Source organism: Onychomys torridus, chromosome 3 (assembly GCF_903995425.1).
Source record: "Onychomys torridus chromosome 3, mOncTor1.1, whole genome shotgun sequence".
Classification (NCBI taxonomy): domain Eukaryota; kingdom Metazoa; phylum Chordata; class Mammalia; order Rodentia; family Cricetidae; genus Onychomys; species Onychomys torridus.
In genome coordinates, this window is record NC_050445.1 from 83,804,186 (window position 1) to 83,817,575 (window position 13,390).

Below are 13,390 nucleotides of genomic sequence, written 5' to 3' on the forward strand. Positions count from 1 at the left end.
AGTGGGGGATCCTGGCATGTAATATGGTTCAATAAAACAGTTATCATAGGGCTGGGCTTTGGGTACAGTGTGGAGAGGGAGTGTAGAAATCCCTCCCCAAACCCAATCTGGAAGCTGGAGAGTTTGTCCAAGAACACATCTACAAAATGACCAGGTGCTGGTAAGTAAAGTTAGTCACAGGAGAATCTGGTCTAGAAATTAACCACCAAGCAAAGTTGGCAAAATGGCTTCTTGATTTACCATTAAAACTAGATATTGTGCAAAACTAAGATGTGTAAGCAGCAGGCTGGTAACCCAGTCACAAACAACTAGACTAAAGTCTAAGTTGAAGTTTATGACATGCCCAGCTTAGAGAGAACAAGAGCAGCGTTAATGTGTTCCTTCAGTGTTAGATATACTCCAAAGACTATGTCTAAGGGATGGGATCAACAGGAAGGCCGCCCTGGAGATTGGCTGTGAGAACAGTTACTTCTGTGGAGAGCTTGGTGGACCTCGACTTTCTTAGCCCACTGTCAAGTTCAATAGGACTAAAGAAGATTTTAAAAAAAGGAACCCAAAGCCAGGAGTATGGATCAGTAGCTGAGCACCTGCCTGAGACACCAAGGACTCTGGGTGTGGTGGTGTCCAGACATGTGCCCTCTACTATCAGGACAGAGGAAGCAAACAGGAGGATCTCTGTGGTTTGAGGCCAGTCTAGTCTATACAGCTAGTTCCACACCAGCCAGAGCTGTATAGTGAGAACATGCCTCAAACAAACAAAGTGGGGGAAAAAAAGCAGGGAGACTCTGAGATGAAGCATACGGACAAATGCCATGTGTAGTCTTCGTTGGTGCTTTACACACATGGTACATCCAGGACCTGTACCTTTCAATCTGTAGTGTGGTACATCTCTAAGACAATTCTTTTTAAGAAAATGAGCTAACACTCAACAAAATACATGTGTGCGTATGTATATATACACATACGGTTTCACTCAATAATATTGTAATTTCAGCAGAACATACGTAGTGTTCTACTTGATTGGGAATTAACAAAACAAACGCCGAACTCCTGGGCTCAGGCCTCCATGGATTTAAAGCTTAGTGAAGAAAGTACTGTGACATAACACAACACAAGTGAAGACGAATTCCATGTCAAGCTCTCTAAATGATGAGTACAGGATGGCTAAGAGAGAAGGATGGGAAGGAAGAGCAAGAAAAGAGGAGTTGGAGGAGACAGTGACACGGAGGGAAGAGTCTACGGAACTTTTCAGGGGTCCAGTGTGGCTGGTTCAGGTAAATGAGGCTGGCACAGCTCTCTTACTATGAGAGAGCTGAAGCAACAGGACGCGAGCCAAAGGAGGAATTTTAGATTCCAAGCAATGCTAAGGTCACCACAACACAGGTGGCATTAATTAACATGCTATGATAGACTGCAGTCTCTTTAGGAAACAATTATCACAGTAAAATACATGTGTGTGCTCAAAGATATTAATAGTGCTCTAATGATGACATCAGCTACCAGGGACAATGTGCCACAGGTTCAATGGTTCTGTATCACCAACATTCCATAATTCTACAACACTATCCAATGTATTTGTAGTTTTCTTGTTTGAACAGAAAAAAATAACAAAAAAACAAAAAACAAACAAGTAACCCAAACATGCTGCCTCTTCCATCACTGAGAGGAGTAATAAGGACTCACTATAGCAAGGCTCAAGAACTCAAATTAGAAATGATCCTTTCTAAGGGGTTACACCATGAATGTAAGAAAGACATACCAGTTCAAATACAGCAGCAGGAAAGGACATTTAAGATAAAATTATTTACACTGAGAAGAAAAAACTTCTCAAAAGCAAGTATGTTGCCTGGGATCTCAATTTCTAACACTCAATTTAAAAAATATTGTGGTCTCCAAATCACTCATTCTCAACTCTGGGATGGTTCTGAGGAGCATCTAACAGTGTCTGAGCATCTTCCAGATCATCATGGTACCAGTGGGAGGTGGGTATATGCTCTTGACGTCAAGTGCATAGGGATATTTCCAAACATCCCATAAGTAAGTGTTTAAGACAGTCCCCTTAACAAAGAATTATCTAGCCAAAAGTGTTGATAGCACTGAGGCTTGGGGGTTGCAAAATCTCATTTTTAAAAATGAGACTTTAGGACTGGCAAGATATCTTGGCAAAAGGTGCCTTATGCCAAGTCTAGCAAACTGAGTTTGCTCCCTAGGCCCCATATGATAGAAGAGAGAACTAATTCCTTCAAGTTGTACTTTGACCTCCACATGTATTATGTGGCACTAGTGTAGGGGTAGCGTGTGCGCACGTGCGCGCACACACACACACACACACACACACACACACACACTCAATCAATGTAATGAAGAAATTAAAACATGCAACTCTAGAGCTCAAACTATCATGCAATCAGAAACCCACATTACCCTGAAGTGGAGCTTCCCTGGCTGGCTCCGAATTGCTCTGGGGATGGGAAGGAGCAACAGGGGGCACAAGGGATGCATGATCTTCTGTCCATTCTGGAAAAAAGAAAAGAAGCAGTTTCCTGATTTGTCTCTGAACAGCTGCGCCATTTATCTTCCCAGTAATAGGCAAAGCAAGGAATCCATAGCAGGTGGTGAGCAAAAGAAAAGGCCAACGGACCTCCGTTGGTGGTAAAGATGGCAAGATCTTTCTCTCTCACGTTTGAGCTTTTGATAAAGAAATATGGCATAACTGGTAAAAATTAGACTTGAAAGATTTTAAGTGAAAACACAGTTTTGGTTTTGATTTTTTAAAGTGTGGATTCACCTGAAGGTAGCCACATGGGGAAGAACCTTCTCCAGGCTCAATGAGGAGTGGGCTGGTCTGCTACCATGCCTGTCCTGCATGGTGAGTTGGATGAAGACATGCCATCATTTTGCTGAAACACAACTTTCATTGTCTCTGAGACCGAAAGGGAAGCCATTACCAGATCCTAACTCTAAGCTCACGGCCACTGGAGGCCCAGGAACACCTTGCAGTGAATGACCCTTGAGAGGTACTGCAGAACCATCTTCCCTCAGCTAACATGCACCCACAGCTCAGAACACGTTTTCTGAGACTATTAGGTTTTATCATGAAGAAAAAATAAATTCAAGTTGTTCTTAAATTAAAAAGGAGATTAAGGGAGAGAACTTTTCAGCTGGCAAATAGGCTCGTTCTCTAAACTGCACAGTTAAGAATAGCAGGTGGGAAACCATGGCTTACCAGCTAAATTGGGCTCAACGTCTACTTTTGTATAAACACAAGGCATGAACATCTTTCACATTTTTAAAAGCTTAAAACTGAGTATTTTCAGATAAATGAAAATTATGAGATTCACATTAGTATTCATGAAGTTTTATTGATCCGCACAGATATGCCTATATTTACATATTATCTTAGCTGTTTTCATATTACAAAGATGGGTAGTTATTATGGGAACTATATGTTCATTAATGCTAAAACACTTGTATGTGGCCATTTATAGAAACATTTGGCTATCCCTATAGTGTAAGGTCTATATTTGATTATGTTTAAGGGCTAGGAGTGTAGTTCAATGGTTGAGTAGATGCTTGGCAAGCATGAGGCCCTGAGTTCAATATCCACTGCGCGCGCGCGCACACACACACACACACACACACACACACACACACGCGCGCGCGCGCGCGCGCGTGTGTGTGTGTGTGTGTGTGTATTAATTATATAGCAGATATAGTTATACCCAGTATTGTAGGAACAAAAGTGTTATACTTCATATTCATACAATTGATATTCATATATTATACTTAGAGTGTATAAAGCCTATCATTTAAAAATTGTAATGAAAAATTGGGAAAATATAAATATTATTAATGGATGGTTACATATCAGTAGAAACACTCATGAAATGCTATATTATTCAGCTCTTTAAACTATGAGTTAATTATAATAAACCTTCAAGAAGGTTTAAGAAACAATAAGTGAAAAAAAAAAGTTGCTCAAATACACCTGGGATATATTTACCCACAAAATTATCTTGTTTTTGATATTTCCAATTTGTATATACCAGAAAATTTTTGCACAGTGAACATCTGAGAATGGGATGGGGCAAGCATTGGGAAATTTAATGTTGTACTCTGCTCCTGGGTTATTTTTATTTCTACAATGAATATGAATTCCTAACTTCCTAGAAGCACTCAGGATTACCAGCTCTAATCCTTCTGTGCAGGGTTTAAAAAAAAAACAAACAAAAAACAAAAAACAAACAAACAAACAAAAAAACCTGCACATAAAAACAGAGTCTAGTGCCCCCAGAAACTCAGCTTGAAGTAAAAACATGAAAGAGATATTGGATTTAGACAAGGATTGCCATGCAAATGGTGCAGGGCCCCCAAATTCCCTCACTGACAGACTTTGCTCTGCAGGCTAGGCTCCTGTTAAAGCAAAGCAGAAGTCTGGGTGCCTGTGCAGGGGCGCCCCCTTCAGCAGTGTGCTGGGGTGTGCTGTGGGAGGAGGGGAGGCTAGAGGAGGAGTCAGTCATCAAGGCCAACTCTGACCACACGGGGGTGTCAGTGCCTAGGAATTGCCCCACATTCCCAGCTAGGCAAAAGCCTCCAGCAAAGAAGCCAGCTGACCTTCTGGCTGTGGTGGCTGAGGCTGCTGCTGCTGCTGCTGCTGCTGTTGCTGCTGCTGCTCAAGCTGTTTCTTCCTTTTGGCTTCTAGGACTGGGTTTTCATATTGTGTCTTCCTGTTGATGTGGCTGGGAAGAAAGGAAAGCAGTTTTCAGGTAGGAAATACTCATTCCAGGAGCAAAAGGCTCAGTAAGTCCTTCATTTGGAATGGCGCCACACAGAGGGTCTGGTGCGGATATGCAGATAAGAAATAAACACGATTTCCATTACTAGCTGCTTATGCACATTAAGAGCTAAGGTGTCAGTTGGGAATGCATCTTATTAGAAATTCCTAGTAAATGTCCTAAGGCAAACTGTATTCTTACTCACACAGCAGAAACTCCTTGTTTATAGGGGATGTATTCCAAGACCCCCAGTGGATTCTGGAGCCTAGGATAACATCTAGTCCTATATGAACTGTGGTTTTCCAATGTATCTGCACACACCTATAGTGAAGTTTAATCTACAAAACAACTGCAGGAAAAGATCAACAACAACGATTTACCACAGCCTCCAGCAGTTTCCACACGTGATTTCTTTCCGTGGTCACTTAAAGAACTTCTGTCCTGTCACTTAAGCGTGTTCACTGGCCTGTTCCACTTCGTGCTCTGGGTCCACCATGAAGTTAAATAAGGGACACTTGAACACAGCATTTGACACTGTGGCAGCTGACCCGGGAACTGAGATGGCCATTAATAGGTAGGCAGTGCATAAGGTAGAAATGTGCTGGACAAAGGGGTGCTTCCTGGCCTGATCTTCATGGAACAGCAAGGACAGAGTGCTCATCATGCCAGAATCACACTCAACTTGAGACTTAAGATTTATTTACGTCTAACCTTTCCCCTCTAACTTTCTCCCTCAACCAAAAGTTGACCTCGAGTAGGTGAAATCACAGAAGCGAACCATGTAGTTAGGGACACTGTATCATTTTATGGGGGAGGGAAGTACCTCTGAGTAGTTGGCTTGCTCTGACAGTATGAGCTAGCATGCTCACTCAGCTATGGCTGCTTTTGAATTCTAAGACTTGAGCCAGTGACTCTACCCAAATTTCCAAGCTATCACCAGAGAGGGGAGGTACTTAAATTCAGTGAGAAGTACATTCAGAATTACTGAAAATTAAGATTAGTTGGGGCTGTGATATTATCGGTGGCACTCAATGGTAAAGTCTTGGATGGCTTTACAGTAGGGTATGTAGACACCTAAGAGTAAAGTTGAAAGAACTCCACTAACATCTGTCAACTATGTTAATTGACTGACCAAGAGGAAAGACGGAAATTACAGCCTGTAGACAAAGATGCTCCAAAAATAGCCAAATTGAGTATGTGTGATGTGTTCACAGGGACAAAGACCTAGATATTTTAGATGACTATGTAACTAATAAGGTCAGGGCAAGCGTGCAAACATGCATGCACACAACCCTCTACCCACCCACACAGGTGTGTTTTTTGAGCGATGGCCTTATTTATTTTGTATGTATGCTAAGCATACATGAATATACATATGCAGATGTTGTATGTACATATAAAATTAACAGTTCATTAGACACCTGGGAACATACCTATTATGTTATTACCTAAAACATCAAATATCACTTTTGAAATTCAGACTTTCAATTTAAAGAAGGGTTTAATCAAATGGGCTTGGCAGATTATCTTTAATTCTTTCTTTTTTTTTTTTTTTTTTTGGAGCTGAGGATTGAACCTAGGGCCTTGTGCTTGCTAGGCAAGCACTCTACCACTGAGCTAAATGCCCAACCCCTATTTTTTATTCTTTTTAAAAAGCCATTTGCCTTTTGATTCCTTTGGGCCAGGCATTAAACGACACAGAGAACCAGACCAGAGTAACTTAATATCTCATCCCTGAGGACCAGGTTTCTTTTTCCTTCAGAGTGGTGCCCAGCCACTTCCTTTCTTACTAAATGCACAAGGCAGCTGAGTACCAAAGCAAGCCTGGCCTCATCTGGCACAAGACTCTCTGTTCACCTGTATAAAAGAGCTTCAGAGCTCACACAGGAAATGTACTTTATTAGGGTCAATAAAAATGGCTTTGTTTGTGTCTCTGATGACGATACTTCCCTTTCTGTTCTGCAGAAGGAAGCAGGACTTGTATTGGTCAAGGGCACTTCCTATACTGAACTCCTCGAACTGCTTTACAATATGATGCTGGCATCTTACTTTGGCCTGGCATTTTTGCATAATGTGCTCCTATTATAGGGGCATTATATGAGTGACTTTTTATTGCCAGCAACATGGGAAAGAGAAAGAAGGCCTTTTATCTTCACCATGACAGGAAGGATAACGATGATACAAAATTTATATGGCATTTGTCTTGTTCAAAGGGACTGTATTAGTTATCTCTCATTTTTCTCAGAGTAAAAGATATGATTTATATGTTATTTTTAAAATTTCCTTTTAGTATCCTGCTAATCAATGGTGTTAGTAAAATGACAGAGGACACGTTCAATGCCAGAATGAAGTCCATAGTGAAGAGATGCACTAAGAGGTGAGACTCCTGGGGACAGGCCAAGAGGGGCAGATAACAGGTCCTGCATCTCATCCCAGTTTTCCATTGCCTTCTTACTCCTGGTAACATTTCATAAATTATTAAGATGTGTCTAGACCATTTAGAATAGCAGAATAAATAAGTAATTATTGCGAAGTTCAGACCTAGGCATGAGAAAGTAGGGCAGTAAGGCCCCTCTGAGAGAGCACTAGCTATTTTATTGGCTCTCCCATACCATGGCCTTCAACTAACACTCACTGAGCACCTGTCACACACACCAGGTCTCGGTGATTTGGAAGTTAACAAAAGCCACATGGACTGACTTCCTTTCTGAATTTCTTCAGCTTCAGGGATGACCTACTTATTCACTAAGTTCTTCATATTTTCATTATAAAATTATGACTATTACTTTGAACCTTGTAACAATACCATCATGAACATAACTGCCCAGGAGTGCAAAGCACAATGTGTGGATTGTAGTGGGTAGCCATCCCAGCATTGGCCTGGAAGTTCCAACCCCCACTGAGGCTTTGGTAATGGTCACGCCCACAAGGCGGGGCAGAGGAGGAAGCGGAAGACGAAGGATCGGGAAGAACTCACTCTCTTGGTTCCTGGACTCTGGACGCTGGAGGTAGACCGAGCAGAGTTCTCCAGAGAACAACGCCGGATTGTGCTATACCCTTGCCAGACCCTGTAACCTACCCCCTCATTTGTAAGTACCCCACAAAATAAACCTCCCTTTTAACTACGTGGAGTGGCCTTAATAATTTCACCAATATCGGATTTTCCATGGGTACTTACTCTACATAGTAGACACCGTAGACAGGGTCTTCAATCTTTTCCCAGCCAGCGGGCAGCTCTGAAAAACAAAAGAACATTAGACCAAGAGGAGCCTCTTCCTGAAGAGGCAAGAGCTCAACAACAGAGTTATTCAAAGGGAAGTGATGCATACAAACACCTTGGACGCAATTAAAAGTGTATATTCTAACACAAAGAAGCATGCATTATTTTTACTTTGTTTGGTGTACTTTTCTACATGAAAAAACCAACAACAACAACTCTTTATCTACTGGTATTTTACTTAAGAAAATAAAACTTAATAAAATGCACTCCCAGCTGCCTTTATTACCAGCCAAGTATTAAATTAGATTTTAATAGAAACACTTAAAACTTGCCTTCAATGCCTACTTCTCACCTAAAGTATTTACAGTTTTCTCATTTGTTTCCAGACTACCTTGCCATATAAGCAAAAACACATAAAAACTACTTTCTATTCATTTTCAACTCAATGGTCTTATTTTGCTTTTCTCAAATGAAAATCAAACCCACATCTGATTTTCTCATTGTTCTTGATTAACACTGCTAAGTGAATAAACCTGACAGGCTGTGCTGGGTTTCTGATGTGCACACTCTGTCAGGCCATTCTTACATGTGGGTCAGTTTGTCTTTCCAGAGCTTCACTTGTGAATGTGACACAGACAGCTCACTGCTGTGTGTGGAGGAGGAGTATTCTTTTCTATTTCCCCTAGTGAGCAGTGCCAGACCAGGTACCACTAGGTAGGCCAGGCTGGTCTTGCGCTTGCAATTTTCTGCCTTCACTGCCAGAGACCCAGGATTGTAGGTATGTGCCAACATGGCTGACTGTGTTATCTTTTAAATGTGAGGGGAAAAGCACTAGCCAACAGTGCACCCTGCCTCCTATGGTTTCACATCCAAGTTGGAACTTGATATATACCTAGGTTCCTGAGTTCCACTAGACGAATCTATTTCAGAAAAGCCTGCTGCCTTCGGCTGTGTTACTTGGAGAAGCAGCACCTTGGTGGCATCTGTGTCATCAAACAGTCCTTTCAGGCAGAGCAGCAATTACTCAATTTGAGTTGTAAAGCTCTGTAGATCTGTGTAGCTCAGGCAAGCTTGGGGAATGCTGTACTGCGAAGTGAATCATTATTCCTAGAACCACTAGTCAGAGGGATTGAGCAGAACACTACAAATACTACAAGTACCACTTACTTTGAGACAGTTTCGTTTTTTAATGCAAAGAGTTGAGTAGTTACTATTAATTTATTTTTGAGATGATAAGACAATTACGCCATTTCCCCTCCATTTCTTCCATGCCAACACTCCCATACACCCCTCCTTGCTCCCTGTGAAATTCACAGCCTCTTTTCTCATTAATAGTTGTTCTATGCGCGCACACACACACACACACACACACACACACACACACACACACACACACACACACATTCCTAAATACAGCCTGCTCAGTCTGCATGTTATTTGCACACATGTTTACAGGGCTGACCATTTGGTACTGAGTAACAATTGGTGTGTTCTTCCTGAGGAATATTATTTCTTCCACTGAGAACATTCCTTAGTTGCCTATAGTTCTTTGTGTAGGGCTAAGTTCTCATGGGTCCTCCCTCCCATCTACTCTGGCATATCTACTGTTGTTTTGATAGTCATGCTGGGGAGACATTCCTAGGAGACACAGTCTCTCAGCAATCTCCCTGGCCCTCTGGGTCTTCCTATCTTTCTGCCCCTTTCCACAGTGTTCCCTGAGCCTTAGGTGCACGATTTCTTTTGTAGATGTGTCCATTGGGAGTAGGATAACAAGCATTTTGATTGGTTGTAAGTTTCTGAAAGAGGCTTCCACCTGTTGCAAAGAGAAGTTTCCTTGATGAGGGATGAGGATTTGGATATCTGAAGATTTGGAGCTAGGAGGGGGAGAGAGAGAGAGAGAGAGAGAGAGAGAGAGAGAGAGAGAGAGAGAGAGAGAGAGAGAGAGAGAGAGAGAACGTGCTGTGACATTTGAGTTTTAGGGTCTAGGTTATCTCATTCAATATGATCTTTTCTAGTTTTATCCATTACCTGCAAAGATCATGATCTGATTTTTCTTTACAGCTGACTAGTATTCCACAGTGTGTAACACATTTTCATTAATCATCCATAGGGTGACAAGCATTTAGGTGGCTTCCATTTCGCGCTTAATGTGAATCAAACAGCAATGAACATGGCTGAGCAAGCATCTGTGGAGTCAAATGCCACGATCCCTTCAGGCATATGCCAAGGAGTGGTGGAGCTGGGTCATATGATAGATTTATGCTTTAGCTTTCTGAAGTCTCCACACTGATTTCCATAGAGACATCACCCATTTACAATCCCACCGAGAGTGAATCGGGGGCCCTTTCCCCTCACCCCTCTAGCATTTGTTCTTAGTGGTTTGGTTAAACTTTGCCATTCTGATAGAGGTAAGATGAAATCTCAAAGTTGTACCAATCTGCATTTCCCTCAGTGTTAGGAACAATGAACTTTTTATGAGATATTCCTTGGCCATTTTTTTCCCTTCTTCTTTTGAGAATGCTTTGTTCAGGTCCTAGGCCTGTTTTTTGGAATAGGTCATTTGGTCTTTTTTAGTTCTTTATATATTCTGGACATTAATCCTCTCAGATATTTATCTGGCAAAAAGATAAATCTCATCCTGTGGGCTTGCTCTTCACCTAGTTGACGTTTCTTTAGCTGTGCAAAGTACTTCAGTTCTGGAAGTCCCACATGTCAGTCGTTGACCTTTTTTTCCTCGGGCAAAAGGGAGTCTTCTTCAGAGAGTCCTTTCATACACCTCTATTAAGTAGGGCACTGCCTATGTTCCTTCCATGCATTTCAGTGTTGTGTGTAGGTTTTAGTCCATTGGGAGTTAGTTTTTCTGCACGGTGATAGGTATAGGTCTAATTTCATTCTTCTGCATGAGGATGTCCAGTTTTCCCAGCACCATTTGTTGAAGATGCTTTCTTTTTTACAGTTTACGTTTTGGGAATCTTTGTCAATTATTAAATGAAATTATGTGTACTCATGTCTGGGTCTTCAATTTTGTTCCAAGGGTCTATGTGTCTGTTTTTCTGCCATTACTATATTGCTTCAATTGCAAAAATTCTGTAATATATCTTAAGATCTGGTATGGTAATCCATTCAGCATTGTTCTTTTTGTTCAGGAGTGTTTTGGCTATCTGAGGTCTGTTGTGGTGCCATGCGAATTTCAAATTTCTTATTTCTATTTCTATGAGGAATAAGATGAGGATTTTCCATTGGGATTGTATTGACCCTGTAAACAGCTTTTGGTAAAATGGTTATTTTGATAACATTAATTCTACCAATCCATGAGTATGGACTGTCTACCCATTTTCTAGTGTTTACTCTGTCTTTAGAAGTTTAAAGTTTTCATTGTAGAGGTCCTTCACTTCTGTGGTAAGGTTTATTCTTAGATATTTTCTTTTTTTGTTTGTTGTTTGGTTTTTCGAGACAGGGTTTCTCTGTGTAGCTTTGTGCCTTTCCTGGATCTCGCTTGGTAGACCAGGCTGGCCTCAAACTCACAAAGATCCGCCTGCCTCTGCCTCCCAAGTGCTGGAATTAAAGGCATGCGCCACCACTGCCCGGCTATTTTCTTTGAGACTATTGTGAATGGGAGTGTGCCCGTGATCTCCTTCTCTGTATGTTTGTTCCTGGTGTATAGAAAAGCTATTGAATTATGCAGCTTCCTTCTATATCTGCCACAATGCTGAATTTGCTTATCATTTCTAAAAGTTTTCTGGCAGAATCTTGGGGATCACTAATGTATAGTGCCATACATACCATCTACAAAGAGTGGTAGTTAGACTTCTTTACCTATTTGTTCCCTTTAATTTCCTTTTCTTGTCTTATGGCTCAAGCACAATAAAAAAAAAAAAAAATGTGAAGATATTGGGTAACTTTGTTTTGTTCCCGACATCAGTAGAATTGATCCAAGATTTTCTCTGTTTAAAATGATGCTGGTTATGCATTTCTCTTATGCAGCTTTTATTATGTTGAGGTATGTATGTTCACTCTAGTCTCACATTCTCTGAGACTTTGTAGCTGGAGACCTTCTCTCCAGGCCCCGCCAAGCCCTGTCAGTCTGACAACCCACTTATAAATACATAGATGCTTATATTATTTAAACTGCTTGGCCATTAGCGCAGGCCTACTTGTCTAGCTCTTACTCTTATATTCAGCCTATTTCTAATAATCTATACTTTGCCACATGGCTTACCTGTACCTTACATCTCGCTTGTCATGGCTGCAGCTGGCAGCTCTCTGCCTCTGCCTTCCACTTCCCAGAATTCTCTTCTCTGCTTGTAGCATTTTACTTATACAGAGCAATATCCACAGCACTTCCCCTTTTCTTTCTTTCTTTTTTTTTTAAAGGAAGGTTAACTTTCACATAGTAAAATTACAGATAACAAAACAATTATCAAGCAAGAATTACAGGTACAATATCTAGTCTATTTATAGTATCTAGTCTATTAGTATTAGGCAAAATTAAAGAAGATATCCTATTTATCCTATATTTGTGAGTCTAAGGTTTAATATCTAACTTATCTTTTACCATAACTAAGGAAAATTATACCTATCTAGTCTTCAACTACATCAAAGGCCTCAGAAGGATATAATATTACCTGAGAAATGGGAGAAGGATGTAAGCAACTTTTGGGAGTCTTGTAGGGTAGACAGAGACAGCTGGCAACCTGGACAGTCACCTAATGTTCCTTTGTAAAGTTGGGGCATCTGTCTTCAGCCTACAGGGCTAGAGTCTCTCAGTCACTTCTCTCAGTGTCCTGTAGAATGTCTGGCAGTTTCCTCTGCAAAGCAGGAACCTGAAGGACCTTTTTACCAAGCAAAGTTCAGTGGTCACCTCCCTATGGGTCCTGCGTATTCAGTTGATCAAGCAGTCCAGGCAAGAACAGTTTCTTGCCCAAATGGCTATTTTTGCCAAGGTGAAGATAAACTCCATATGAAGTGTCTTCAATGCCCATCCTCTCTGAAGTAAATCATGAAAGAATGCTGAATTTTGTCAAAGGCCTTTTTTTTTCCATCTATTGAGATGATCATTTGATTTTTGTCCTTAAGACCAAAGTTTACCATATTTACTGACTTGTGTATATTCAATCCTCCTGGATTTCAGGGATAAGTCCAACTTGGATATGTAGTATAATCTTTTTTGTGTATCTCTATATTTATGAGTATTATACTGAGCACTCTTGAATCTATGTTCAGAGATATCGGCCTGTGTTTTTCTATTTTTGTTGTCTTTACCTGGTTTGCTATGAAAGCAATACTGGTGCTGAAAGTGCTCTTTCTGTTTCGTTTTCTTTCTTCCTCTTGTTCTTTTTTTTCCCTTTTTTCTGGTAATAGTTAAAGGAGGATCGATTGTAGATCTTCTTTGAAT

The 13,390-nt window shown here is 40.9% G+C and overlaps 1 protein-coding gene across 20 annotated transcripts in view; it reads right to left on the reverse strand.

The window, feature by feature from the left end:
- Magi1 (membrane associated guanylate kinase, WW and PDZ domain containing 1) overlaps nucleotides 1–13,390 on the reverse strand; it is a 629,136-nt gene that overhangs the window by 76,277 nt on the left and 539,469 nt on the right. For all 20 annotated transcript variants that reach the window (XM_036181540.1, XM_036181545.1, XM_036181547.1 and 17 more), the window contains 3 exons: nucleotides 7,954–8,011; nucleotides 4,615–4,739; nucleotides 2,425–2,517 (listed from right to left, as the gene is read on the reverse strand). In XM_036181540.1, the coding sequence (XP_036037433.1) occupies nucleotides 2,425–2,517; nucleotides 4,615–4,739; nucleotides 7,954–8,011 (276 nt within the window). The remainder of the gene's footprint in view (nucleotides 1–2,424; nucleotides 2,518–4,614; nucleotides 4,740–7,953; nucleotides 8,012–13,390) is intronic.